At 31.6% G+C, this 27,908-nt stretch overlaps 3 protein-coding genes, 1 long non-coding RNA gene and 1 other non-coding gene across 6 annotated transcripts; 3 read left to right on the forward strand and 2 right to left on the reverse strand.

Annotated features, from left to right (window-relative positions):
* Positions 1-3,071: 3,071 nt before the first annotated feature.
* On the reverse strand, positions 3,072-4,639 carry LOC111202695. Its single transcript, XR_007319675.1, has 2 exons — positions 3,520-4,639; positions 3,072-3,435 (listed from the first exon to the last, which is right to left on the reverse strand). It is a non-coding gene; the product is annotated as an uncharacterized LOC111202695 (long non-coding RNA).
* Positions 4,640-14,348: 9,709 nt separating this feature from the next.
* Positions 14,349-16,120, reverse strand: LOC106443629. 2 transcript variants are annotated; one of them, XM_048747757.1, is made up of 5 exons: positions 15,986-16,120; positions 15,684-15,875; positions 15,253-15,321; positions 14,938-15,085; positions 14,349-14,853 (listed from the first exon to the last, which is right to left on the reverse strand). In XM_048747757.1, exons 3-5 carry the CDS (start codon positions 15,279-15,281, stop codon positions 14,584-14,586), a joined length of 447 nt encoding a protein of 148 aa, XP_048603714.1. In that variant the 5' UTR covers positions 15,282-15,321; positions 15,684-15,875; positions 15,986-16,120; the 3' UTR covers positions 14,349-14,583. The 2 variants fall into 2 exon arrangements, with proteins under 2 accessions (XP_048603714.1, XP_022551274.1); XM_022695553.2 differs by lacking the exon at positions 15,986-16,120 and having other exon boundaries at positions 15,684-15,976.
* An 89-nt stretch (positions 16,121-16,209) lies between these two features.
* TRNAA-AGC lies at positions 16,210-16,282 on the forward strand. Its single transcript has one exon. It is a non-coding gene; the product is annotated as a tRNA-Ala (tRNA).
* A 406-nt stretch (positions 16,283-16,688) lies between these two features.
* LOC106441895 lies at positions 16,689-20,064 on the forward strand. Its single transcript, XM_022696721.2, has 2 exons — positions 16,689-18,893; positions 18,980-20,064. Exons 1-2 carry the CDS (start codon positions 18,614-18,616, stop codon positions 19,228-19,230), a joined length of 531 nt encoding a protein of 176 aa, XP_022552442.1. The 5' UTR covers positions 16,689-18,613; the 3' UTR covers positions 19,231-20,064.
* Positions 20,065-23,694: 3,630 nt separating this feature from the next.
* On the forward strand, positions 23,695-24,817 carry LOC106443627. The gene is made up of 3 exons (XM_013885176.3): positions 23,695-23,773; positions 24,096-24,308; positions 24,383-24,817. The coding sequence occupies exons 1-3, from the start codon at positions 23,746-23,748 to the stop codon at positions 24,628-24,630; spliced, it is 489 nt and encodes a 162-aa protein (XP_013740630.2). The 5' UTR covers positions 23,695-23,745; the 3' UTR covers positions 24,631-24,817.
* The last annotated feature ends 3,091 nt before the right edge of the window (positions 24,818-27,908 follow it).

A 27,908-nucleotide genomic window follows, 5' to 3' on the forward strand; every position in this document is an offset into this window, starting at 1 on the left:
TTTAGCCACATTAGGTAATTCCGTACATTAATGATGAATTTATTGTTAGTTTAATAAAAAGCTTATTATATAATTAGATGGACCAACATATTTCTCTAATGATTCTAAGAATCATCCTAGTGATGACATGTGGTTACAAAAAGAAGTTGTAATGCTTTTCAAATAATATACAGGGGATTATAACTCATTCACATTTTCCAAATACTAAATATTACTTCGACATCAATCTTTGAATACTTAGTCCTAAATCCTAAATTCTGATCACTAAACCTAAACCCAAATATAAACTATAATATTATATATATATATATATATATGTATATATATATATATATATTCATTCCACATGAAAGAAAGAGGAGTCATCCACACAGAATTTTATTACATATCACCAAAGTATATGATTATAAACCCTCTCCCCTTTCACAATCCCTAAATACTAAACATCACCCAACCTCTAAATACTAAACTTTAAATCCCAAACTTAAATATAGACTATAATATATATTTATAATATTTTAAATAAACTTAAAATCTAAAATAGTATATAATAATTTGCAATATTAAATTATACTATATAAAATGGAAAGTAAAATAGACTTGCGAACTAAAATCATTTATGTGAGAGTGGTTAATAAAATGATAAAATTGAGTTTGTAATCACTTGTGTCGGTGTGGTTAACGCATGAACTAATTTTCATATCAATGATACAACTTCCAAAACATAACATATACTTATTCACTATAAAATCACATTCTATTTTACATTCGTCAAATAGAATATAACAAAAATATTACATTGACCATTAAAAGAGGTAAGGAGACTATGGATGGCAAGGTGGAGGAGAGGAGGACGGTGTCATTATCAACTCTTTCCAACCGTGGTTGAAATAATTATTAACTCGTTACCATTCAACTAGCTCAAACTATGTTTCGAATAACCCGTCCAATTAAATATTAATGGTTAGCTTTAATAAATAAGATAATAAATAAGATACAAACTACAAATATATACTAATAAACACGGCGAAGAACATATACTATTCAATAACTTCTTTCACTGGATATAGTATAGTTGACGAGTCATCGTTTACATCTTCTCTCCTTTTCTGACACACTGACAAAAACTCACCGGCCTAGTGTGATTAGTCCTCACCACCAGAGCTGCAGAACAATATCTATTAGATTATGATTATCAATTATGTAGCATTCATAACCCGATTAGGTTCATAAATCACAAAATCATTAAACTGAAAACCACGTCCATAACATATACTATATTATTAACATAACAATTCTTATACTATACGTACAGACATATGTACTATTCCATTTATATATAACATCGCCGTCCACCACTATAACGTTTATATACTATGCAGATAACATATGCACTACTTTATTTACCAATATATGTAGTATATATATACAAACAAAGCAATAGAAGTTCACATAGTTATCTTCATCGAGTCTTTTCCATTTATATACACAGTCAACTACTAACTTGCAAATAGAATATAATTAACATTTTCTTATAAACAGAAAAATTCAAACTTTTGATTACTTTACTTTACAAAATCAGATTCCGACATGCAACGATAGATGAATGAAAATTCGGAAAATTTAAGAGTACCAAAAAACTTACGATGTGAAGTATCCTCCTCTAATATGCGTCGTCAAACTCGAATCCAAAACTGCGACTTCAACTCGCCATCAGGAGTTGTACCCTCTTCCTCGCTGAACTCGATTCTGGAAGCCCAGAATATCATACGTCTCTCGCTACGCTGCGTGAGTACTCTCGTCTGTTGCCACTTGTGTCTTGTCTCTTACTTCTCAAATTCTTGTCACTCGCCACACAAGTCTTCGATGCTCTATTATTCACTGCAGCCCGTCACAGTCAACAAAAACAATTTCATCAACAATCCCTTTCTGAAAAGAAACTGATCCACTTTCCAAATTTAAAAATTGTCTTTAGTGTTATGTGTGAATATTGAATGGACAGGATTTAATTTTGAAATAACTAATTATTTAATGTAAATCATTTACTAACCGGTTATATCGGTTGTGTGCAAGGGTAAAAATGATTTATTACACAAAATACATGGTGTATTTGTATAACTAAATACTCCCTCCGCTTTTTTTTATATTTGACGTTTTAGAGGAATTTTTTTGTTCCAAATTATTTGATGTTTTCAATTTTCTATGTAAAATTTATTACTAATTAATGCTAGATAACCAATGATATATTATAGTTTCTATTTTATTATTGGTTAAATTGTAGTTAGGTAAACAATTAATGATGTTTTTGTTTAGAAAATTAAATGTTTCTTAATCTATGTGTTCAATCCTAAAGCGTCAAATATAAAAAAAACGGAGGGAGTACATTTTTATTTTGCACTACTACGTAATTATTGATGCTTTCATCTATTTTCAGATAAATAGACCATTTTTTACCCATTATTAGATTACAATCTTTCCTTTTCCTCTACTCATTATTATAGGGTATGTTTAGATGGGATCTAGTATATAGTGTGTCAGACATATATCAAAGATATGTAAGATAAGAATATTCTATTAATAAAATGTATAGTTTTTAAATATAATTTGGTTGGCAAAAATTCGTGCATCATAAAAAATAACGAAGGATTCTTATGTCACATATCTTTTAAATTTATGATTTTCTGAATACAGTATCCTATCTGGTTATTTAATATGCTTTTCCACCTATCCAAAATAATTTGGATACTAAAAAGATAACCTCGATTAAAATGTAAATATCCAAAGTTATGTATTTGTATTGTGAATGTGTATAAAACCGAATAATACATAGATAATCGAAGTGTGACAGTAATAACCAGAACATGGTGTATGTATCTCTAATGTGGAACAGTGGCGGACGCAAGTGATGAGGAATGGGGTCACGTGCCCCCAACTAGTTTTTATTTTCCTTCAGTAATTACTTTTAATTTAAGAATTTTTTTATAATCCTACAATGAAACGTAATGAAATAAAATGTTCTGCCCTATCTAAATATGATTCTGCATCCACCACTGATGTGGAATGCATATTAGTACCGGATAATCCATTATAGGTTCAAGTTAAATAAATATAAAAGATGAAGTAATATATACTTGTGAATATTAATGGGATATCACATCGTCAATCTGGATATAACTGGCTAGTTATCCGGATAAAATTTCCTAGTTAATAGATTAGCCAAGCTAAGCAAGTTGCAAAATGACTTTGTGACCACGATTGAGTCTTCTGGATCCAAAATCGTCAGTATGTTTCCAAGCTTCTTTGTGTTGCCGTTCCCATCATAATCAGTAATTAACAACCTCGTAGCATTCTTGAACTTTCAGACAAAACAGTTTCTGTTTCAAAGGAATGTAAAGTCTTGAACATGAAATTCTCTAATTCATAGTGTGCTATGTTCTGCATGGTTTTTTCAATGTAAGGTCTACATTAAGAATTTAATTCTAAAAGCAAAAAGATTAAAGGATAATGAGAAGAACAAACCAATGAAAGCAGTTACGCAATGATGTTAAACAAGCTAGTTCACAAGAATTGACTCTTTTGTGACAGGTACCAACTTTGAAATGTAAAACCAAACTTAGCAGCAACATAACTTCCAAAGAATGTCCTAATAGAGTAAAGTTGATGAGATTCTTGGGTATGCGTCATTCTCCAAATGAGACATAAACCATGCATTTGTTTCTGCATAAAAGAAATAAAAGAAGCTTTAAGAAGGAAAAAAATCCAAACTTTGAAATGTAAAACCAAACTTGAGGATGGAGAGAAATGTGAACAGTCTCAACTGACCCGTGATTTAGAACAAGATCTAACTTGAAAAGGCAAAGACTTTATATAATGAATTGTTGTAGAAAGCAAAAACCCATAATGGTTTCTAAAATCCTAAACAAAAGAAGTGAATCTAATCAAAACAGAGACATATTCTTTGGTAATTCTTTACAGTGAGCAAAAAACAGATAAAACTTGAGAAAGCCACTAAGAATGGAGCACAAGACTCAATGATCAGAAAAAAATTTCATGGAAGCATCTTTAAATAATGTCAGATTCAGAGAGAGGGATATAGATAGGAGTTGAACTTTTTGGGAAATAATGGTCAAGGAAAACCTTTTGCGGCCATGTTTTTAGGTGGCGTAAAGAATCTCTCTTTAGTGTCATTATTACAGATTCTCTTAGTTATAGGTGCAGCATATCTCATTGTCATAAATAGGTGCAGAGATAGAGGTAGGGGGTATACACTGCAATTACAATGATTACGCGCTGCTTCTTTGTTCACTGCAATTATCTTTCTTTTCATGGCTATACACTGCAATTACCCAAAATTCATTGGGTAATCCACTTAAATTTTTAAACCCAAAACTTGTATTTTTTAGGTTTCAAAATTCATGGGGTATAATTCGGGCGGTTCCCAATTTATAAATTACTCTATCGAGTTTATCCTTTCGGATTTTAGGTACCTTAAGTTTAAAAATATATATGTATATTATTAAATAGAACAGATGTGTTTATTTTTAGGAGTTTTTGCCAAAACTAACCCACAACTTGATTTTAACCTCAAACTTATACCCAATCTTGAATCAAATGCAAAACTAACCTAAAAGCCTAGTGAAATTACAGCTCAGCCCCTTGTGACCAAACAAAAAAACAGAAGCCATTTTTACGAATATAGCCCTAGTAAATCGTCTGAGTCGTCTGAGATGTTGGAAGTCGTCTGGACGACTGAAGTGTAAGTCGTCTGGTACCGGTTTATTTTAAAAATAATTTATAAATCTTGTAAAAAAATATTTTGATGCTTGAAAAATAAAAATCAAGTAATTATAAACAGTTTTAAGTGATATAAATTAAGATATGATAAAATTGATTTGTTTTGAAGATAGATGAGTGGAAGTAGTGAATCATGAAATACTTTGGTTTAGGAGTTTGGCAAACATATGTTGTAGTATTGTATGTATTGTTAGGGTTAGATTTTGGAAAACTAAAATGTTTTTTTCAAAAATTAGTTTTCACCTATATGTGTTTATTTATGTGTATAGTAAACACTTTTCAAGTTTGAATTGATTTTATGAAGTCTTTAATTAGATAATTAAGTTTAGAGGTTATGTTTAGGGTGTGGACGACTTATATTTCAGTCGTCTGTTGAATAATTTACTCGGACGACGTATATTTTAGTCGTCTGTTGAATAATTTACTCGGACGACTTACATTTCAGTCGTCTGGTGAAGAAATTAAAACAGATGACTTACATGTAAGTCGTCCAAATATTCCCGCCTAAAATTTTTTAAAAAATTATTTTCCCGCTTAAATAATTTAAACCAGACGACTTACTTGTAAGTCGTCTGGAAAGTCTTCTATTTTAGTTTCCCGCTAAAAATATTTAATTTCCCGCTAAAAATATTAAACTCTTCTGGACGACTTACATAAGTCGTCTGTTTTAATTTCTTCACCAGACGACTGAAATGTAAGTCGTCCAGGAAGTCGTCTGAGTAAAAAATATTTAATCTAATTGGATTTTTTGTCTCCCTATATAAAGAAAAATTTACACATTCTCTCTCCTCCTCTCAAATGGCTGCAACAAAAATGAAATGTTCATCATTCTAAAACTCTCCGACCTCTCTCTAATCTCTTTGACTTGAAAGCACCAAACTTTATATGAATTTTTCAGTTTTGTCTCATGTATTTCTTACTAATCTATCTCTTTTACAGGTTTTTAATCAAATGGTACTCATATTCCATTAATTTAAAGGTAAATCTATTAATTTTAGATATGTATTTTTGTGTGTTCTATAAATGTAGATTTATCTAATCTTCCACTCATTTTCTCTTTTTTTAAGTCATTTGAACGTTTTTGGATATGCAGGTTTTTCAGATCTGGATTTGATATGCATGTTTTTCAGATCTGGAAGACTTCTTGGACGACTTACCTGTTAGTCGTCTGGAAGTCGTCTGGAAGTCGTCTGGACTTCTTGGAAGTCTTCTAAAAAAGTCGTCTGGACTTCCAGGAAGTCGTCTGGACTTCCAGGAAGTCGTCTGGACTTCCAGGAAGTCGTCTGGACTTCCAGGAAGTCGTCTGAACTTCATGGAAGTCTTCTGACGAAGTCTCCCTTTCATAATAGATCTGAGCGTTTTGGTAAGTTCTTATGTCTGATTTTTCTTCATTTGGTAACTTCTTGTTGTATAAAGTTCTTACTTTTTTCCCAAACTAAAACTCTCCAAACCCACTCCAATCTCTTTGACTTGAAAACACCAAACTTTATATGAATTTTTCAGTTTTGTCTCATGTCTTTCTTACTAATCTATCTTTTTTGCAGGTTTTTAATTAGATGGTACTCATCTTTCACTAATTTAAAGGTAGATCTATTATTTTTAGATATGTATTTTTGTGTGTTTTGTAAAGGTAGATTTATCTAATCTTTCACTCATTTTTTCTGTTTTTAAGCCATTTGAACGTTTTTGGATATGCATGTTTTTCAGATCTGGATTTAATATGCAGGTTTTTCAGACGTATAGTTTAGTCGTCTGGACTTCCTGTAAAGTCGTCTGGAAGTCGTCTGAACTTCCTAAAAGTCTTCTGACAAAGTCGTCTGAACTTCTTGGAAGTGTCTGGACTTCTTAGAAGTCGTCTGGACTTCTTAAAAGTTGTGTGGTCTTGTCTACTCTAGTGGAATCCAAGCTTGTCTTTGTAGAGGAATGATCTATAATAGTTTTATTTGTGGTTTGTTTTGTGAATTGCATGTCTACTCTTTTAGTTGTGAATTTTTTGTAAAATCAGTAATAATGTTTTCCAAGATGTATTAAATGTGCTAACAATGTGTTTACACATTTACAAATCAATGAAATAATAGACTTCAGTAGCCTTTTTCTTATCTTTGGATCTCTCATATACAATAATAAACTCCAATGGCCTTTTTCTCATCTTAATAAACAAGAATGTTGGTAGCTTTATATTGATACAACATTTTAAGAAGTATTTTAACCCTTCTTCCAACTCATAACAATAGTCATCATTATTGTCTATAACAATAATACTTAAGAGATGGAAACAAACAATAGTAACTAGTCAAAGCATATCATATTTTATTATAAGTTTGCATTGAAAAACTTAGTCAAATTTAGTAAAACTAAGGGAGAGAACATATTTTGTAAATATGAGTTTTACATATCTTGAAGTTACTTATCACTCTTAAAAATATAAGTTATTCAAAAACTAACGTAGAAGACTTAAAAACTAGCGGAGAAGACGCGGACGACTTCAATCTAAGTTGTCCAGACGACTAAACTATACGTCGTCTGGTCAACACAGAGGTTATTTTTGCAATTGACTTTGAAATCTGTTATTTCGGACGACTGAAAAATAAGTCGTCTACTATTGTTTGGCTAAAAAAAAACTCCAAAAAAGCTAGACGACTTACATTTCAGTCGTCATAGGTTAGTTTTGCATTTGACTGGATAATTTCAGAAGTTTGACTTTTCTGGACGACTTACATTTCAGTCGTCTAGTGAAAATTAAAATAATAATATTTTTTTAAAAGTAGACGACTTACAGTTAAGTCGTCATAGGTTAGTTTTGCAATTGAAAAAAAAACTTCAAGATTTAATTATATACAGACGACTTATAATTCAGTCGTCCACGAGACGACTGAAATGTAAGTCGTCCAGGATTTACGAGGTTTGACCAGAATCTCAGAAAAAAATCCTGGACGACTTACAAGTAAGTCATCTCGTGGACGACTGAAGTATAAGTCGTCTGTGTATAATTAAATTTTGAATTTTTTTTTTTCAATTGCAAAACTAACCTATGACGACTTAACTGTAAGTCGTCTACTTTTAAAAAAATATTATTATTTTAATTTTCGCCAGACGACTGAAATGTAAGTCGTCTGGGGAAGTCAAACTTCTGAAATTATCCAGTCAAATGCAAAACTAACATATGACGACTGAAATGTAAGTCGTCTAGGTTCTTTGGAAATTTTTTTGAAACCAAACAAAAACAGACGACTTAACTTTCAGTCGTCTCAGGTTACAGATTTCAAAGTCAATTGCAAAAATAACCTCTGCGTTGACCAGACGACTTCCAGGTAAGTTGTCTACAGCCAGACGACTTCCCAAGTAAGTCGTCTGACGAACAGATCTGGAAAAAAACTCGATGTCATACCTTAAATTGGTGAGATAAGTTCTTTAGCATACATAAGGCTTCTCCAAGCACACAGAATCACAAACGAAAGTAACCCACCCAGAATCGTTAGCTTCTATGACTCTATGAATCATAAAAAATTTAGAATCAAAATCTTGGGTTTTTTTAGCTCATTGTGGAGAGAAAGTGAGAGATATGTTGTGTTTAGTTCACAAGAATGGAAAAAGAAGAAGGGTAAATCGAATTTGGGAGCATTAAGAGCTTCAAATTGGTTGTTCATGGTGGTTGTGGTATTGATGACAATGGCAATCTTGTAATTACTTGAAGATGATGAGGGTGAGAGAGTAAAAATGTCATTTTCGAAAAAAAAGAAAAAAAAAATTGATGGCATTTTCGTAAATTATATGAACTTGTGGGGTGAATAGGGCAAAACCAATTTTCAAATAAAAAGGAGGTTAGTTTTGTGTTTGAATTTAAGTTATAGGTCAATTCTACAAAAAACCCTTATTTTTAACCTAAATCTTGTCTCTTTTCTTTTTTGAAACTTTTAAACCTAAAAATCGAAGATGGGGGACGATTCAGATATATACTGGTGATAAGGGTTTTTAGTTTTCCAACAAAGAAGTTTCCAGGATTGTGGTTTCATTTGTAAGATCAAATTTTCTCTTTTGATAGGTTTTTTTCGATTTAGATCTTGTTGTTTCTGTTCTATGTGTTTTGATGAGAACTAAGAAATGGGTTGTTATGGGTTGATTGATTTGTCGAGTTTAACTTTGAAACGCTTTTTTCATGATTTATCGAGTCTCATTTTGAAACCATTTAGGTCTTGCTTTGAGTTTTGAACTTCTTGTTGTTCATCAGTTTCCCACTTGAGCATCTTTAATGATTTTTATTTGATTGGTTTTCTGAATTTTCTTATTGTGCTAATCTCATGTCAAATACTTTGCTTTGATAGGTTCAAACACAATAATACATTCTGGTTAAGTCTTCTCAAGCTTGGTTGGTGGTTCGAGAAGACTGCTTCACTTACAAGGCTACTTCACTTACAATTCTCTCAAGCTTTAGTTAGTGGTTCTTTGGTTTATTTAAAGTCCTCTCAAGTTTTGGTTGGTAGTTTGATTCTTTGAAAGCTAAGTAGAAATGTCATTTACGGGTTGATATATTTGTTCTTGTCTGAAGTAGTATCTCGAGTTTCTAGTCACGAACTTGTTACTCGTCAGTTATTTACTTGATTAAGGTTTTATTTTTTTCTAAGTAGAAACACATATCACTATGTTAAGTTGTTTTCCTTTGTTTAGCTACTTTGAGTCTTTGTTTGACCTATATAATACTAACAATCATTATTATGACAAGTTAAAGTTAAATAGGTCATGCATAGATAATGTGACATCATATAGAGGGATGATTGCCTTTTAGTTGATTAGTATTTATCAATTTAACTTGTAGTGCTGTTGAATTTTTATGACATAGCTGGATCCGAGAACATCTTATGATAAAGTGGATCCGGAAACTGTTGGGAAAAAAGTTGAAGTTGTTAAAAAGAATCTGAAAACACTTTATGAAGAGTATGGAGCCAAGTTTTGGCATGCTTCTTCGACCTCTTCAGCAACATCAACTTCATATGAGTTTCTTACTAAATTGTCATAGAAGATGATCTAAATTATGTACTCCTTCCGAAAAATGTCCAAAAAATATCCAGTCAGTGCTTTGTATTCGAAATTGGTAAAGAAGTTTACCGAATTTGAAGGTAAATTTTTAGTTTTGATATTGTATTTTTTTATTTCATATATGAACTTTTATTTATCTACATATTATATTTTAGGTATCATTGATGAATATTTTTATGAAAACAAGGATACAACGACCACAACAAGTAATTCTAGAATATAAGTTTATGATTTTGTTGTTTTGAAGAATTTGAATATAATTAGTCTGTAAATTGTTATCATGTGTTAAACTCATGACTATGTCAAAGATGAAGAAGGTCAAGAGAGATGGAGTGAGAGTGAAGAATGGTGTTCCAAATTTTGAGTTCATCATAAACAAGTCAGGCCTCAACTTTGTGGTTAGATTGATTACAAACACTCAACAAAGTAAGCAGTACAACACAAATTTCTGACTGGTGATATTTGAACCTTTATGACTTTTTATCAGACAGTTCCACAGTCTTTTAAGAAGCATATCCCGAAAGAGTCTACGACGTTTACACTACAAGAAAACATATTTATTACAAGGGTCATATTCCTTGTTAATTCGTTGTAATAGAAGGGTTACAATGAATTAACAAGGTATAGCGTTTCGTTGTAAAATGCCCGTCGTAATGCAAGATTCGTCGTAACTTCTACGTAACATTTACGACGAAATAAATTCGTTGTAAAAGCGAAAGAGAGTATTTTGTTGTAATTTCGTAGTTACGCTTCATCGTAAAAGACTCGTATAGTTTCCTTGTAAAGTCGTCTTTAAGTACTTGTACAATTTACGACGAATTTACAAGTCTTTTGATGTAAATTCCTTATAATATTTACGAAAAGTTTACAAGTATTTCCTAGTAAATTTCTTGTAAATATTACGAGGATTTTACAAGTACGTCTTTGTAAACATTATAAGAAAATTACATCTCATTGTCATATTATTATAATATTATGAAATATTCAAGATATATAAATTATAAAATAAAATATTGAAAATTAATAATTTTTTTTAATATATAAATGTCATAAAATAATATTCAAATTAATAATAGAAAACAAAAAAATTGAAAAATAAAAAGCTAAGGGATGACGCCGTCGAAGTAGTTGTTGGAGGTGTTTCTTCCTGGAGAGTCTTGTACTTCATCTGGAGAGTCTCGTACTTCATCTATGGGTTCCATCTCGAAGAGTAGGATGAAGTCGTCCTTGTGGCTTCATTGATGAAGCTTATTCCTACCGCCAGTTCCATCATTTTAGGAGCCACCTTGAAAAAAGAAACATAATAATATAATTAATTACATAAAATTATAAGAAATTAAAATATATTTAAATTTTTTTTTAAAATCTAATCAGTCGTTTAAATACTTCAATCTAATATTTGAATATATTTTTGTTACCTAAAATTACCACCTAAACTAACCACCTAATCTAATTACCTAAACTAATCACCTAAACTAATTACCTAAACTAACCACCTAAACTAACAACCTAAACCTAAATTAATATTAAAAAAACATACCTTTGAGAGAAGGACAGGAGTGGTTTGAGAGGAATGAAGGAGGCATTCCACATTCATGTTTCGAGTTTATATAAGAAAACAACATTCCTCGTAAAGTTGTCATAATTTTACGAGGAATCTACCAGGCCCGCGTTTTTAGTGTTACGAAGAATCTACCAGGTCCACGTTTTTAGTGTCACAACGAATTTACAAAGAATATTTACGACGAACTTACAAGGAAAACTTTACAACGACTTTACAAAGAAAGCTTTACAATGAAATTACAAGGAAAGCATTACAACGAATTTACAAGGACACATGTATTACGAGGAATCTACCAGGCCCATGTATTTTCTATTGCGACGAATTTACTAGGACTATATCTGAAACCCCAAAAATCAAATCCCTAAACCCCAAAATCACTTATCTATTTACACCATACCCTTTTACCACATCACATTCTTTATCCCATTTTTTCTTAAACCCTAAACTCCAATTGAATCCTTAAAACGCAAGTTATAAGTACTATAATCAAACAACCACTTGATAGCAAATAATCAGATTATTCCGTAATCTTTAAAACGAGAGTATCAAATGAAGTTAAGTTGCTTGGCTTGAGAATGCTTACAACGAAATCAGTTTGGTAAAACAGCTTAAACACATTTTCACCAAAAATAATGGTAACATGTTTCGTAAAAAAAAATCTTTGTAAAGTTACAACGAATTCAAAAGGAAAGCATTACTACAAATTTACAAAGAAAGCATTACAACGAATTTACAAGGACACAGTATTATGACGAATCTACCAGACCCGCGTTTTTAGAGTTACAACGAATTTGCAAGAAAGCATTACAACGAATTTACAAGGAAATCTTTACAACGAATTTACAAGGAAATGATTACAACGAATTTACAAGGAAATTTTTACAACGAATTTACAAGGAAATGATTACAACGAATTTACAAGGACACATGTATTACAAGGAAGATACCAGGTCCGTGTTTTCCATTACGACGAATTTACTAGGAATATATCTGAATCCTTGAAAATCAAATCCCTAAACCCCAAAGTCTCTTACCTATAACATCGATATCATATCCCTTTTACCCCATTCTCCCCTTTATATTATTTTCTCTTAAACCCTAAACTCCAATTAAATCCTTAAAAGCCAACAAATAATTATTATAATAAAAAATATACACTTGCATTAAGTCTTAAACTGATTTATATATTTTTTAAAAAATATTTAAAACATATATTACATCATCCTGAATCATTCGAGTTTTCATCAATATCAATACAATGATCATCATCGCTTGCATCGAACTCTTCTTCACCTTCTTCATCCGTCATATCAACGAAAAGATCTTCAAATTGACGGTTATCCAGATCAATAAGAAGGATGTCATCAGTTTGTTGTTCAGATACTTTGACTTCAGTGATATACACTTCTTCTTGCAAAGATGATTCTTCTCCAGTAACTATTCGTCCACGAGGTGTAACTTTGATAGCAGCTAATCAAGTTATTCCAAAATCTCTAAACCGAGGGTATCAGTTTGGTAAAGCTTGCTTAAAACATGTTTTCACAAAAATTAATGGTAACATGTTTCGTCGTAAAGGCCTTGTAAAGTTACAAGGACTTTACAATGAATTTTCTCTTTCCTCGTAAAATCGACGTAAATTTACATGTAAATTACCACAAAACATTTTCCTTGTAACTTTACTATGACTTTACGATGAAATTCAGTTTTGTCGCAAAATCGTAATAATATTCTCGTAAATTTACGAGGAATATATTTCCTCGTAATATTTCCTCGTTATATTCATGTTTCCTCGTAATTACTACATACATTGTATATGTTGTCGTCGTTAAGGTAGATGATTTTGATTTTTGAATTAGTTGTTGAATCATGCATAAGTTGAATTAAACATAAGTTGTATCTTCAGTTTCTATAAATTAGAGAAGACATCATGAGCATTTTTGAATAATAATTAATTAATGGCACCACAAATTTAAAGGACCAAACACATTAAAATTAACAAAATTATGTAAAGGAAACATGATTTGAAATTAAACATTCAGCAAATTATAAATAAATTTAGTTAAAATAAATACATTTAAAATATAAAAAAAAAATATCTACTTGCCGATTATCCTAAACTTATAGAGTTTTGTTTAGATTATTTTATTGGTACACGGTTTTTTCGTGTCATTTTGTTTAGTTTTTTTTAGCAGGTTCATCTCTGTTTCAGTTAGATAAAATTATCTTACCCATCACAACATCTCTAATTATAGAAAATGTTTTTAATATTCGATTGGAAACTAAATCGGATAATTGTTAGATCATGGTTCAATATAGTTTGAATCTTATATATATATATATATATATATTAATTTGAAAATAATTATAGTAAATATAAAACAATAGAAATATTAACTAATTTCTTTCATCGGTTTCAATTTTTCTGATAATTTTAATAGTTTTCATTTGGTTCATTAACTTAGATCCAATATAGCCGGCTATGTGACCGTCTCGTCTAACCACCGTGTCCGTTTTAAAAACACTGATCATAGACTAAGTCTCTAATAGCATGTAGCCTATTATACAACATAGTTTGTTCAAAAAAATAAAACTTTAGTTCAAATAAACTTTTTACCAATATGACTAGTGTGCGATCAGTAGTGCATTGTGATTATCAACTAGTTCCAAGCGTCAGCGCATGGAAAGAAATATCGAGGATCACATTACTTTCAAATAAAGAGATGCAACTTTGGCATGTTATTACTAGTCTGAAAATCCTTGGACATTACTTTCACATTTCTTCTCAAATTTTTAATTTTGTGACAATATGAGGGATTTAATAGCCTTGCTTTATTTGTCTTTCAATGGCTGACAGTAGTATTGTGTTTTCATACTTCTGATTTTTTTTTGAAAAATACTCCTCTTGGCCTCTCAAGGAGTGAGAGAGTGCGCAAGCTAGTTTCTCAGAGCTTGGACATGATGAAAGGATTATCTATCATAGACTAAATCTCGTTTGTTAATCACAGAAATATTAAATACTAATGACTTACGATGGGCAGAGTTGCAAGTAGCATGTAAATGAGCATGGCCTAAATTGCCAGAATAGCAAATAGTCCAACACCAACACTAATTTTGTCGTATTATCCATGGGATGGAACATGGAGACATTGTTTCTAAGTACCTGAAAATCCTTGGAAAACATAAAATCCCTCTTACTCATCAATGCCCTCAGCATTACCAGACTTGAGATGAAGATGCTTCTCTCGCTTCTGAAAATCTGTCAAACCTTTACCACTTCCAATCACACCCACTTTTCCAAACGGATCCTCTGGGGATTTGAATATACTCTCTTTCTTCCTCCCTGTATAGAACCCTACCTTTTTAGTTGTCTGAAACTGCTGCCAAGTATTCTGTGCAACCTCTAGCTGCTCCTGCCTCGCCTTTGACTTGAACGCATGTATCTTCCTCCGCTTTGCAATTTTCTGAAACACAAGTGAGCACGACCTTTAGGACTATAACAAAAGTGTGAAAAAAGAAACGAATAACCAATCATCTTTTTGACTTACCACATCCTCGGGATCATTAGGATCGATTTTAAGCTTTGCAGGTAGAGTTTTGGATTGATAATCAGAACTCGCAGCTTGCTCAATCTTTCTTTTGAGTGCATTCTTGGTAGCTTCAGCTAGTCTTTCAGCTTCCAAGAGAGCATTGTTCCTAGAAACATAAAAGGGCACGATATGAAAAAAATCTGGAGACATACAGATCAATGACATTCTCACTCACGACTAGCAAAAGACATGGACAAACAAAGATGTAAAAAATTTGATCACACAAAACTAAGAATTCTGAAACTAACAGAATCATAAGGATGTATCTATCACCTCTTTAAGCTCCTTTTCCATATCTGCATATTCCGAGTTTCTAGGGTCTTCAGACAAAAGCTGCCTCACCTGGAAACCAAAAGACTGTAAATTCAATAAGATCATCCAGAAGATAAGCAATATAGCATCATCATCATCCATCAAAACGGAACAATCACAGGAACATAATTAAACAATCAGTCAGAATCAATCCATTCCAAACACAACGCTGAGTGATTTCCACAGTGTCGGTCAACTGATTATTCTATGGGGCCAGGAGTGCAATATTAAATCATCTGGTGGTGGCCAATGGGGATCGAACTGCACATTTTTTCAAACATCGAATCCCTAAACTAACCATCCTTCCTAATTCTCAATTCCTCTTCACCAATTCTCAAGCATCCTTCATTCAATAATCTCAAAAGCCCTGCAAAAGAAATGGTTATTCACACCTGTTGGAGCTGCTCTTTGTAGGTAGTGAGGTTCGAAGCCAACTCTTTGATGCTCACTTCTTCTTCTCCTCCTCCTTCCATCTTTTCTCTCTTCACAAGATTTTGTTAGTTCTACGCTGATCCTCCTCCGATCTTCTTTGTCGCCACCAAGTTAAATCCTAAAACGCCGTTTTGCACCGTCTCGATGGATCTCTATAATAATAGTACCGCAAACGCGGCAAGTTTCTTTTAATTGCAACAAAAACCCTAAAGTTAACAAAGTTTAGAAAGTTATCCACATTAAATATTTCACTCAATAATACCTCCTTTCACTCTAGCTCCCAGATCCAGAAAAGCCCATCTCCTAACTTCAATACTCACTGCCTGCCACTGGGGTTTTTCATCTTCGATTTCTACTACGGAACTCACACCAAAAAATTTCTACTATGGAACAATGGAAATGGAAGCATCATTCTTATGTTTATAATGAAACCGAAAAATGTATTAGGACTTGATAAATTGATTAAACTGTAACATATAAATAATTGGGGATGTAGCTCAGATGGTAGAGCGCTCGCTTAGCATGCGAGAGGTACGGGGATCGATACCCCGCATCTCCATTTTTCCGTCATTAGGCTTTAATGGAAATTCCGTTACTTTGAGGGAAGAAGACTTAATCATAGCTTCTTTTTTTCTTTTTGTTAAATGAAGTCAATTCAACCTATTTTCGATCCTTGTAAAATGCCAACCAGTCAGGAAAATAAACAAACTAAATAGCAATCGTCATATATAATCATATGATGAGAAGTGCAGCGAGCCAACAACTATCACTAATATTCAACGTTCATGTTAAATAACGAGGTTGTGAATAACTTTAGCATCCGTAGATCGAATCCACTACAACTCCTGATGCAAATGGCAAAAAACTCTGAAAATGTAATAAGAGTTATGGGCATGTTTCGTTTCTGAACCACAACGACTGACTCTCAGCCTATATATATACATAATGCTCCTAAATTAAGGTGTCCGTTGCCGAATGTGCCCTAGCTATCTATATAAATTTGACTAACAGTTCTAACATTTAACATTCATATATTTCTAGAAAACTTTTTTTTCTCTCTTTTACCATTTTATTTTTAGAATTTTGTTTCTCGCGTATATGTACATGTCATCACGAGTTAGCACCTGACTACAACTCTGACTGCATTATTTTCATAACTAGGTACGTTTACGCGGGGTCGTTGACGAAATTGTTGCTTTATATAAATAATTTGGAGATATTTCTGCTGTGAAGTGGTCTTTCGCATGTGAATATTTGTAATTTTATTGGATTTATGGTGAGGTAAGACGCTGCGCTAGCATGTTCTGGAGAGAAGACGCTGTAACAGAGAGAAACAATGCAACTCCGAGGTCAATGCATCATGACAAACAGTTCTATGTAGAGTGCGATTGAGAGAGAGAATGATTCAACCGTAACCGGCACATTGAGTTTAGTGGGATAATAAATATTTCGCAGGTAGCGTTTAGTGGGATTCTATTGTACTCTTTGATATACACTTCTCCGCAAATATTTTTATAATGATGAGTAATTCAGCAAAATCTTTGTTCTTTTTTTATTATAATGGTTCTTTATTTGTACTTTGTAGCATATATTGTCAAATGTGGGTTAAGACTTTCTCCTCTTCTGGTTGTATTGGTTTTACCTTTTTTGAGCAACTGGTTGTATTGGTTTACAAAATCCTAAATTTTGATAACGTGGCCAACAGAGGTTGCCATATCAAAATAATTAACAGTAGTTTGTGGGAAAATTTGTAGTACTAGTCGATGAAATTACACCTGAGAGAATATATAAATCATGTAATGTATATACATGATACACATTTGATGATGCACTCTTTAGTCCGCAACTGTGATATTGTTATATACTTATATATAAATGCGTATGAATTTGTTGAGGAAAATTATGCAGAAGCTAAACTAACTTAGACGCAAAGCAACGGTGGAGAGATGTGATGTCGTTTTCTTACAGATGTTCTGTGCTAAGGTTTAAGTTTCAGTTTGCTTTACTTCAAATTCTTAGTTTAAACCGGTTTATATTCCAAATCATTACTTAAAATTTAAGATCGATAGAGTGGTTTCATTTCTAAGAGTTGCAAAATCACCCCAATTGTCTAGTCAAGAAGTACGATTTATATTCATTTCAATAGCTCTCATAACCATTTTACAATATACATCTAAAGCAATCTGCCAATGCAAACAAGCTGGAGTCAGCCACTAAAAATGGACGGTCCATCGTCGTCATATAACTACATTTGGGCTTACTTAGTGTATATGATTAATTAGGTTGAGATGATTTTTAAGCATACAATTAAAGTTGAAGTAGATCTCCTTTGCTATCTAAAGAAAAGTCGGCCCAGTTCCAAGGTAGGCCCAAATAGATTCAACAATCAAAGCCCAAGCAGCATCGGCTCTTTCCACAGAAAGAAGATGATATAAGAGCAAAGCGAAAAGCTTGAGAGAAAATAGTCTAGCAGCTTCCTAAAAGCAAACAATGTACTACGGAATGGAAGACGACAAAACAGACTTGGGGAGACTCGGTTCACTCGAAACGTACTGATGCTCGACAAATGTCACAAGATTAAAGGGTTCATCATGTTAAGTTGCTATAAAAGAGAGAGGGACGTCGAGGGTTATCGTCGTCGTTCATCCTCAAAAAAACCCTAAAGTTTCAACCTTTGCTAGTAAAAAAAAAACGATGGATTTGTTCTCCGCACCTTACGACAGTAAGTTCTCCCACAAAGTCTTCAACTTTATAGTTCTGGTTTGATTTCTATGATGGTTTAAAAATACAAAACAAAACAAGAGACTTGAAAAAATAGAAAATGTCATATGTTACTGATAATTAAAGTATTCACGTATCGGAAGGTTTCTCCTTTCTGTCTTGAGAGTATATGTGTTTGTTGTTTGCTGTGTTTGTTGTTTGCTGTGTCCGCCGTACGTGTAATAACTGCATCTGTGTGTTTTTTTGGTCAGCGAATGCGACAGGAGTGTTCTGGGACTTTGACGAATGCGGTATCCCCGATGAACTCAATGCCGCTGGGGTCTTACAGAGGATGAGACAGAGTCTGTTGCATAAGGGTCACCGTGGTCCTGTCTCGATCCAGATTTATGGTGATTTGACCGGTCTTGACTTTCAATCCTCCGACATCAAGCTCAATCATTTTCACTCAGGTGAACGAACATAAACTGCTTAATTAAATTACGCTTTTAAAAAAAAATTATTTTCAAAAAATCTATTTACATGCGTATGGTTTCAGGAGAGAAACGTGAGAAGATGACGAAAATCTTGGAAGACATAGTTTCGTGGTCAGGTGAGAATCCAGAACCATCGGTGGGGTTGCTAGCCTTGGGAGACGTGGGAGACGCTGGAGATGACATTGTGGAGGTTGTTGAACTTCTCAAGAGTCAGAAAAACTACAGGTTTATGGTTCTGACTCCTCCACCACTCCCACCAGCTCCTCCAACGGTGGTGATTATTATGGCTCCTCTTCCTCGTGGTGGATTCTAGTTTTTGGTTTTAGGAAGCTGAAGAAAAACATTTTCATGAAAAATAACAGTTGTTTGCATTTAGTAAATGTTGGGATACTCGGAATTCTATTTTGGAAACTTTTGTCATGTCTCGGAAGCAAAGATAATTATTATTAGTAGATGGGTTTAACTATATATCCTTTTAATTTTAAGAACCTCTTCTATAATTTATTTTCTGCCTTTTTCGTTGATTTCCATAAAGCTAGGAATCACTGATTTATACATATAAGTTTATTATGCATCATATAATTAGTACAAATTTTCTTTGAACAAAAATGTTTATTTAACAACGAACTAGCAGGTTAAATTACACTTGAGAGAAGAATACATAATCATGTAATATATATATATGATATAACCCCTGTTCTAAAAATCGGTTGCCTGGGCGCTACGCATCATTCTTCCGCCTCGATTTATGCCAAATTGGTTAAAAAAATCGGATATCCGATTTTTTCCGTCTAGACCACCTAAATAACCGCCTAGCCGTCTAGGCGGCCGACTAATCTATTTTTTTTTGATATTTTTTCTTAATTTATTTGATCTAAAATTTTATAAATATCATTTATATTCATAATTTTATGAAAGTTACACTATATTAAGTTTATATAATTTATTTGTGTGTTTTATATAGTTTTAAACATGAAATGTATTAATGTTATACACAATTAAAGATTAACATGTTTTATAACATAATCTATACTAATAAAAGGGACCTTTTGAGGCTCCGTAGAGCGTCCACATCAGCGAAAAAAATTCTCCCGAAATATGACATGTGGCATTATTATTTAAAAAATAGAAAATAAATAATAAGTAAATTTGCAATATAAGAAAATATATATAATAAGTAAATATACAATATAAAAAAAATAAATAATAAGTAAATATACAATATAATAAATAGAAATATTACATTAAACATCTATCATAATATTATCATTTGATATAAAAACAAAAAAAAATTAGAATAAGTAAATATACAATTGAGAAATGGAAAACTTAATTAAACATCTATAAAATAATAACTAAATACAAAATATAAGAAATCCAAATATTATACTAAACATTATCGTATTAAACATTATCTTATTAATAGAATAAATAAATATAAAAGATAAGAAAAATAAATAATAAGTAAATATAGTATATAAGAAATAAAAATATTACATTAAATATATATCGTAATATTATCATTGATATAAAAATAAAAAATAAGAAAAGATAAACATTAAGTAAATACACAATATAAAAAATGGAAAAACTATACTAATAAAATGAACTTTTTGAGGCTCCATAAAGCATCCACATCAGTGAAAAAATTCTCTCAAAATATGACATGTGACATTATTATTTAAATAATAGAAAATAAATAATAAGTAAATTTGTAATATAAGGAAAAATATATAATAAGTAAATAAACAATATAAGAAATAGAAATAGTGCATTAAACAATAATAAGTAAATATACAATATAAGGAAAAAATAAATAATAAGTAAATATACAATATAATAAATAAAAATATTACATTAAATATATATCGTAGTATTATCATTGATATAAAAATAAAAAATAAGAAAAGATAAACATTAAGTAAATACACAATATAAAAAAAGAAAAAACTAAATTAAACATATATATGAAAAATGTAAAGTTAAATAAATAAAAGTAAATTTACATTATAAAAATATTACACTAAACATCAATTATAATATTAGAATAAGTAAATATAAAATATAAGAAAAATAAATGATAAGTAAATATACAATATAAAAATACAAAAAATACATTAAACCTTTATCTGAAAATATATAATAATGTAAATAATAAATAAATATATAATATAAGAAATAGAAATATTACATTAAACATCTATCGTAATATTATGATTTGATATAAAACAAAACAATTAGATAAATAAATATACAATATAAGAAATAAAAAATCTACATTAAAAGTCTATATGAAAATGTATAGTTTAACATTTTATTATTTTCAAATATTTTTGTAAGTAAATATACAATATAAGAAAAATAAGCATAGAATATAAGATAATATTTTTTATCACATTAAACATCTATCATAATATTATCATTTGCTATAAAAACAAGAAAATTAGAATAAGTAAATTTATAGTATAAGAAAAAAAAGGTAAAATACAATTAAGAAATGAAAAGACTAAATTAAACATATCTCTGAAAAAATATATAGTAAAATAAATAATAAGTAAATATACTATATAAGAAATACAAGTATTATATTAAACATTTACCGTAATATTAGAATAAGTAAATATACAGTATAAGGAAAAATACAAAATAAGTAAATATACAATATTAGAACTGGAAAAACTAAATTAAACATCTATCTGAAAAATGTATAGTAAAATAAATAATTAGTAAATATAGACTATAAGACATAAAAATATGGATCATCTTTTTTGGAGAGTTAATCCAAAAATGGAGGATCACCAATTTGCGTGGATATTATGGTATATTTGGAAAGTTCGAAACAACAAAGTTTTTAGCAATTTGGATGTTGATCCAAGAGATACGCTTAAACTACCGGAATTAGAATCAACACTTTGGACGGAGGCACATGTAACAAATAATCAGAGGGTTGCAAATCAAGTACATGAAAGAATTGTACCAACATTACTAGGAAAATGGTGTTTCATAGATTGCCCATGGAAAGATAAGGAACAATTCTGAGGACAAGGCTGGTACATCACTTTAGCTGGTTTTGATGGATTGCTAGGGGCATGGAATGTCCGGGCAAGTCTTTCACTTCTTCATTCGGAGGTAGAAGCGCTAATATGGGCAATGGAATGCATGAAGAATTTACGGTAATTTCAGGTCACATTTGCGACAGATTATTCTCAATTGATAAAGATGGTTTCGGAACCAAAAGAATGGCCAGCGTTTGACAATTATCAGGAAGACATTAAACTGCTGAAAAGAAGCTTTCTAAACTTAGAGATCCTTCATGTACCTCAGACAAAAAATCAAAAGGCGGATAGCTTAGCACGCCGTGCTAGGAAACAAACCTCTTTCGTCGTTCACATGGACAAAGTTATCGGTTTGGTTTACAGAGTCAACATGAGTTTGTAGATGATTGATGTAAAAAAAAAGACATAAAAATATTAGTATAAAAATAAATAATAAGAAATATTATTATGATATTTTATTTTTATTCTAATATTATAATAGATTTATAATTTAATATTATGTAATATTTTAATATTATTGTTAGTAATATTAATCATATAGAAATGTTATATACTATAATAAGTAAATATAAAATATAAGAAAAAATAAATAATAAGTAAATATAGTATATAAGAAATAAAATATTATATTAAATATATATCGTAATATTATGATTGATATAAAAGCAAGAAATTTATAATAAATAACTATACAAAATAAGAGAAGATAAACAGTAAGTAAATATACAATATAAAAAATAGAAAAACTAAATTAAACATTTATCTGAATTAAACATTTATTAAAGAGTTAAAATACATCTATGCTATAAGGTTAAATAAACTAGACTTAGGGTTTAGAGTTATGGGGTGGAGTTTTGTGGATATGATTTCAAAGTTTGAAAAATAAAAAAGAAATATTAAAATTTTCAAAATAAAATGGGTTATTTTGTTCATTTCCTTATTGAAGACTATTTTGTGACAAAAACTTAAAAAATGACTATTTGAAAGAGTTGCCCTACAAATTAAGAAAATTTAAATAATAAGTAAATATATAATATAAAAAATGAAAAACTATATGAAACATCTATATGAAAAATGTATAGTTTTCTGTTTTTTTTTTCTAAAGAAATTACAATTTAAAAAAAAAAAAAAAAAAAAAAAAAAAGAAATTACAATTTACACAAACATACAATTTAGAATTTTGTTGTTGTTCAGAATACAACGTCCAAATGAATAACTATATAGTTATCATTTAAAAATCAAAATAGCTCCGCGTGTAGCGCGCGTTAACTCCTAGTAAGCAATCTAAAAATACCGTCTCGCATAATTTTCTATTAATCTCCGATTATTTTTTATGCACTAGTGGCTAGCGCGTTCCCGAACAGGGATACAGCTATAGCAAGCCGCCAATAAGCTTAACATCGTCGTCATACAACTATATTGGGCTATATTTGGGCTTATTTAGTATATATTATTAGTTAGGTTAAGTCGGACCAAAGTCGACCCAAGAGCCCAATCTGCAACGGCTCTAATAAGGGCAAAGCCGTAAGAGAGAAAATAGTCTAGCAGCTTCCAAAAAGCAAACTGTACGGAAAGATGTGATGGAAAACGACAAACATACTACTAGGGAGACTCGGATCACTCGAAACATACCGATGCTGGACAAATGTCACAAGATTAAGGGTCCATGTAGTTGCTATATATAAATGAGAGACGTCGAGGGTTATTACTTATCGCCGTCGTTCATCTTAAAAACCCTAAAGTTTTCAACCTTTGCAATCACAAATCTTATTATGGCTACGTTCACCGGACCTTACGACAGTAAGTTCTCTCACTCACGTACGCTATCTCTACGTTAGATAAAGTGTTCAACTTTAAAGATCTTGACATAGTTTGCTTTGAGGTTTATTTTGAACAGCAGATCTGATGATAATTTATGTGATTGATTGATTCCCCTATAAACAAAACTAGAGACTTTTTTAATATGATTTTCATCGGTTTGGAATGTCATATGTTACTTAATAAATGTATTCACGTATCTGAAGGTTTCTCTTTTCTGTATTTATTTTGATTATTGTTGTGAGTATATATATATGTGTTTCTTGTCGTCTCCGTATGTGTAGTAACTGTGTTTTCTTGTCAGCGGCTGCGACAGGAGTCTTCTGGGACATGGACGAATGCAGGAAGGAATGTGAGATCCCTGAGGAGCTCACTGCAGCTGACGTCGTACCGAGGATTAGACTGAAACTGTTGGATCTTGGTCTACGTGGTCCTGTTTCGATCCGGATTTACGGTGATTTGACCGGTCTTGACTTTCAATCCTCGGAGGATGTTAAGCTCCATCATTTTCACGCAGGTTAAAAAAATTTCTCTAACTTTTTTTTCTTAAAAATATATGTACATGACATACTCTTGAACGGTTAATTTCAGGAGAGAAACGTGAGAAGATGACGAAAATATTGGAGGACATAGTTTCGTGGTCAGGTGAGAATCCAGAACCATCGGTGGGAATACTAGTCTTGGGACACTTGGGAGCCTCAGATGATGCTGACATCACCGAGGTTATTGAACTTCTCAAGACTCAGAAAAACTATCAGTTTATGCTTGTGACTCCAGAATCTCCACCTCCTCCAACGGTGGTGAGGTTTCTGAGGGCTATTCCTCGTGGTGGACTCTAGTTATTTTGGTTTAGTAAGTTTGAATAACATTTTCAAACAAAAAAGGACAAAAGTAATTTGTAGTTTCTTAATTTTGTTATTAGTTAATGTTGGATAGTCAAATCCTTTTTTTTTTTTTTTGAAACTTTTGTTATGTAAGAAGCAAAAGATGATTATGAAATGTTTAATTTACAATCTCTTCCATTTATTTTCTGCTTTTTCCTAACTTCCATAAAGCTAGAAATCACTGATCAATGCATGTTTATTTTGCATGATAGTTTAGTATAATTTTTATTTAAACAAAAATGTTTATTCAACAACTAACTAGTAGGTTTAATTACTTGGGAGAAGAACGAATATATACATCATGTATTAAATATATGAGTCATCTAAAGCAAGCTATCAATGCAAACAAGCTGGAAACACCATAGATAATTGGCTTAACATCGTCGTCATACAGCTATATTGGGCTTATTTAGTATCTCTTATATACTAAACCAAAAGTCACATGACCAACAAACACATGGCATATGTTTATCAAATTTAAAAAAAAAAATTCAAATGTAAAAAACAACTTAACTGCAAAATAAAAATTAGTAACGTTTAGTAACTGATTTCTGTATATAAATAAAATTTAGATATAGCAAAAACCTAATGTTTCTCACACTACTTATTATCACACAAGTTCCTAACAGTTATCTATAGAGGAAGTTAACTCATGATGCTATGAATTCATCTGGATTCAATGTAGTTTTTTAATTTTTTTTTGCAATGATTCTATTTACACTCACTCTCTCTCTCTGAAAGGGTTTCATTTCTAACCAGATAAATGATGGCTTCTGACGATATTTGAGAAAAAAAATATTTTCAATGATAAAGAGAAAAACATAAGTTTTCTATGGTGAAGCTTAATGCAAACTTGGCATATGAAGATTAAACTCCAGGTTAGTGAGACTAAATACACCCAAACTATTCAATACTGGAATCATATTTTACGTCAATTTTTTTTATAAATCTTGATCTCTTCTAAGTTACATAAAATATTTATCCTTTTAACGTAATACATTTGATCAAAATCATTTTAAAATAGACTAAATTAGTTTTTGGTTGCTATAAATGTTGATTGGCTGTGGTGGTAGTAATTCGAGAAAGGAAAGTAACAAACTCACCTTAAAACAGATTTACAATGCTGCTAATAAACTTATTTTTTTGCAAAAGGCTTTAGAGTGCCCTTAATAAACTTGAGAAGCACTATAAAGCAAAAAATGGAGTTAAAGAAACTGTGGTAGAAATGAGGACTCATGTTTACTTTCTATATCAAGACTAGACCCCAGGTTAGTTTTCCATATTTTAAAATATGTTTTAGTCTTATAGATATATTATTTCTTTTTACTAACAGATTAACATACATTTTTATTTTGTTTTTCTTAAATAATGTTATCAATTTTGTAGATTTTCGCATAAACAAAACGTCTAATCAAATATAACATTTGAGAGGGAAAAAAAAAAGAGTACTACAAAGAACAATACATGAAAAGACTAAAAAATACCGACCACAATTATCTACAAAAGTAATGTTAACATTCTAATTGTATTTGTGCAAGAAAAATGCTTTCCCTGAATTTTTATATCTAATTTTTTTTTTGGAAAAGAAAAATTACTTTTTAATATTCATTTTGGTTTCATAATGAACATGCTCGTGCGAATCACATGAAATAATACTAGTATATTAATAAGATAGGTTATCTATACTATTATTTATTTGCGAAGTGGTTTTTTGCATTCGAGTTTTCATGTTAAAAGTTAGAGTGCTAAATACATTATCGCCTTTAATGAATAATTAATTTTATTATTATATAATTAACCATAAATCTATTAGTAATTAACAAATTATACTTGATCATAATTTAATGTAATCAAAATTGATACATATTATATGTACTGTTTTCCTATCAATCTTTTTTTTTTTTTTGGCATCGAAAGCTCCATACTTTTAATAAGATGATTCCAACCAAATGGTGTCTAGCACCAACCAAGTTGGAACCTCAGAGTTTACATGAGAAAAACAAAAACCTCGAGACCTAGCACCTTTCGCAAGGCGATCAGCTCGGACGTTCTTTAAACGTGAGACAAAAGAAATGGAGCATAACAAAAACCTAGAACGAAGAGTAAGGAATTCATCAAACTCAGCCATAAGACTTGGCCATTCTTCTTCTTCCTCAATGAGCCTAACCAGTTGCAGGCAATCTGATTCAAAGGTCATTGATACGTGACCGAGAAATTAGCGAGGATTTCATGGCCCACAGCAGAGTACCAAACTCTGCGTGTAGGGGAGACAGCGATCGGTTACTAGCAAATGAACCGAAAGTTGTAGTCCCATCCTCATTCTCTATCACGAGTCCGCCACCATAGCAAGCATCATCTCCTTTCCATGACGCGTCAAAACGACAAAACGGTCTCTGTGGCGGTCTATACAGTAGCTCCGGCGCAGAAGTGTTGGCGTTCTCCTCTGTTACTTCCGGGGTGATTTGCGCCAGTCGCCAACTCTCCGCCTCTGACGTCGCTGATTGTATCACTTTCATTGGCGAGATCTCCTTGTTATCAAAGACCTTTGCATTACGCATCCACAGGAACCAGATGATCCATGGGATGCGAGCTAGGCTTTCCTTGGTTCTATTACGATTATGGATCCGATTTAGGATGCAGTCAAAGTTACTGTATATGGAGGAGCACGGGAATTCACCCGGATGTAGAGGTAGATGCACTAGAGCCCAGGTCTGCGTGGCCATCGGGCACTCAAACATCATGTGGTTCACAGTTTCCTCGTCATGTCCGCATCTTGGACAGGTTCGAACTGGATGGCAATGGCGGTCGGCTAGGCAGCTGCAGACAGGTACACAGTTTGACAAGGCCTGCCACATGAAATTTTTAATTTTCGGCACAGTTTTGACCTTCCAGGCCTGCTGTGATAGGCTGGTAGTACTCGGCTCACTACATGCCTCAGCAGGTTGTTCATTATCCAGGCGACATTTCTCGTCATATCCGATTTTGACGGATTACATTCCAGATTTTGTATGGACCCAGCAGAAACTATCAATTTTGAAGGATTTACTGATGCGTATACTAGTTATAATCAAGATATGTTCTGGGGCAATAAATGTTTTCCTATCAATCATAAATTAATATAATATAATATCTTTATATGCGTGTTATTATCATCCTATTTCTTCGTAGGGTTTTTCCGTATTATTATTCTAGGTTGTCATGAAATTTATTAATCAACATATTTTGACTACTAA

This window comes from Brassica napus, chromosome C2, assembly GCF_020379485.1.
Source record: "Brassica napus cultivar Da-Ae chromosome C2, Da-Ae, whole genome shotgun sequence".
Lineage (NCBI taxonomy): Eukaryota > Viridiplantae > Streptophyta > Magnoliopsida > Brassicales > Brassicaceae > Brassica > Brassica napus.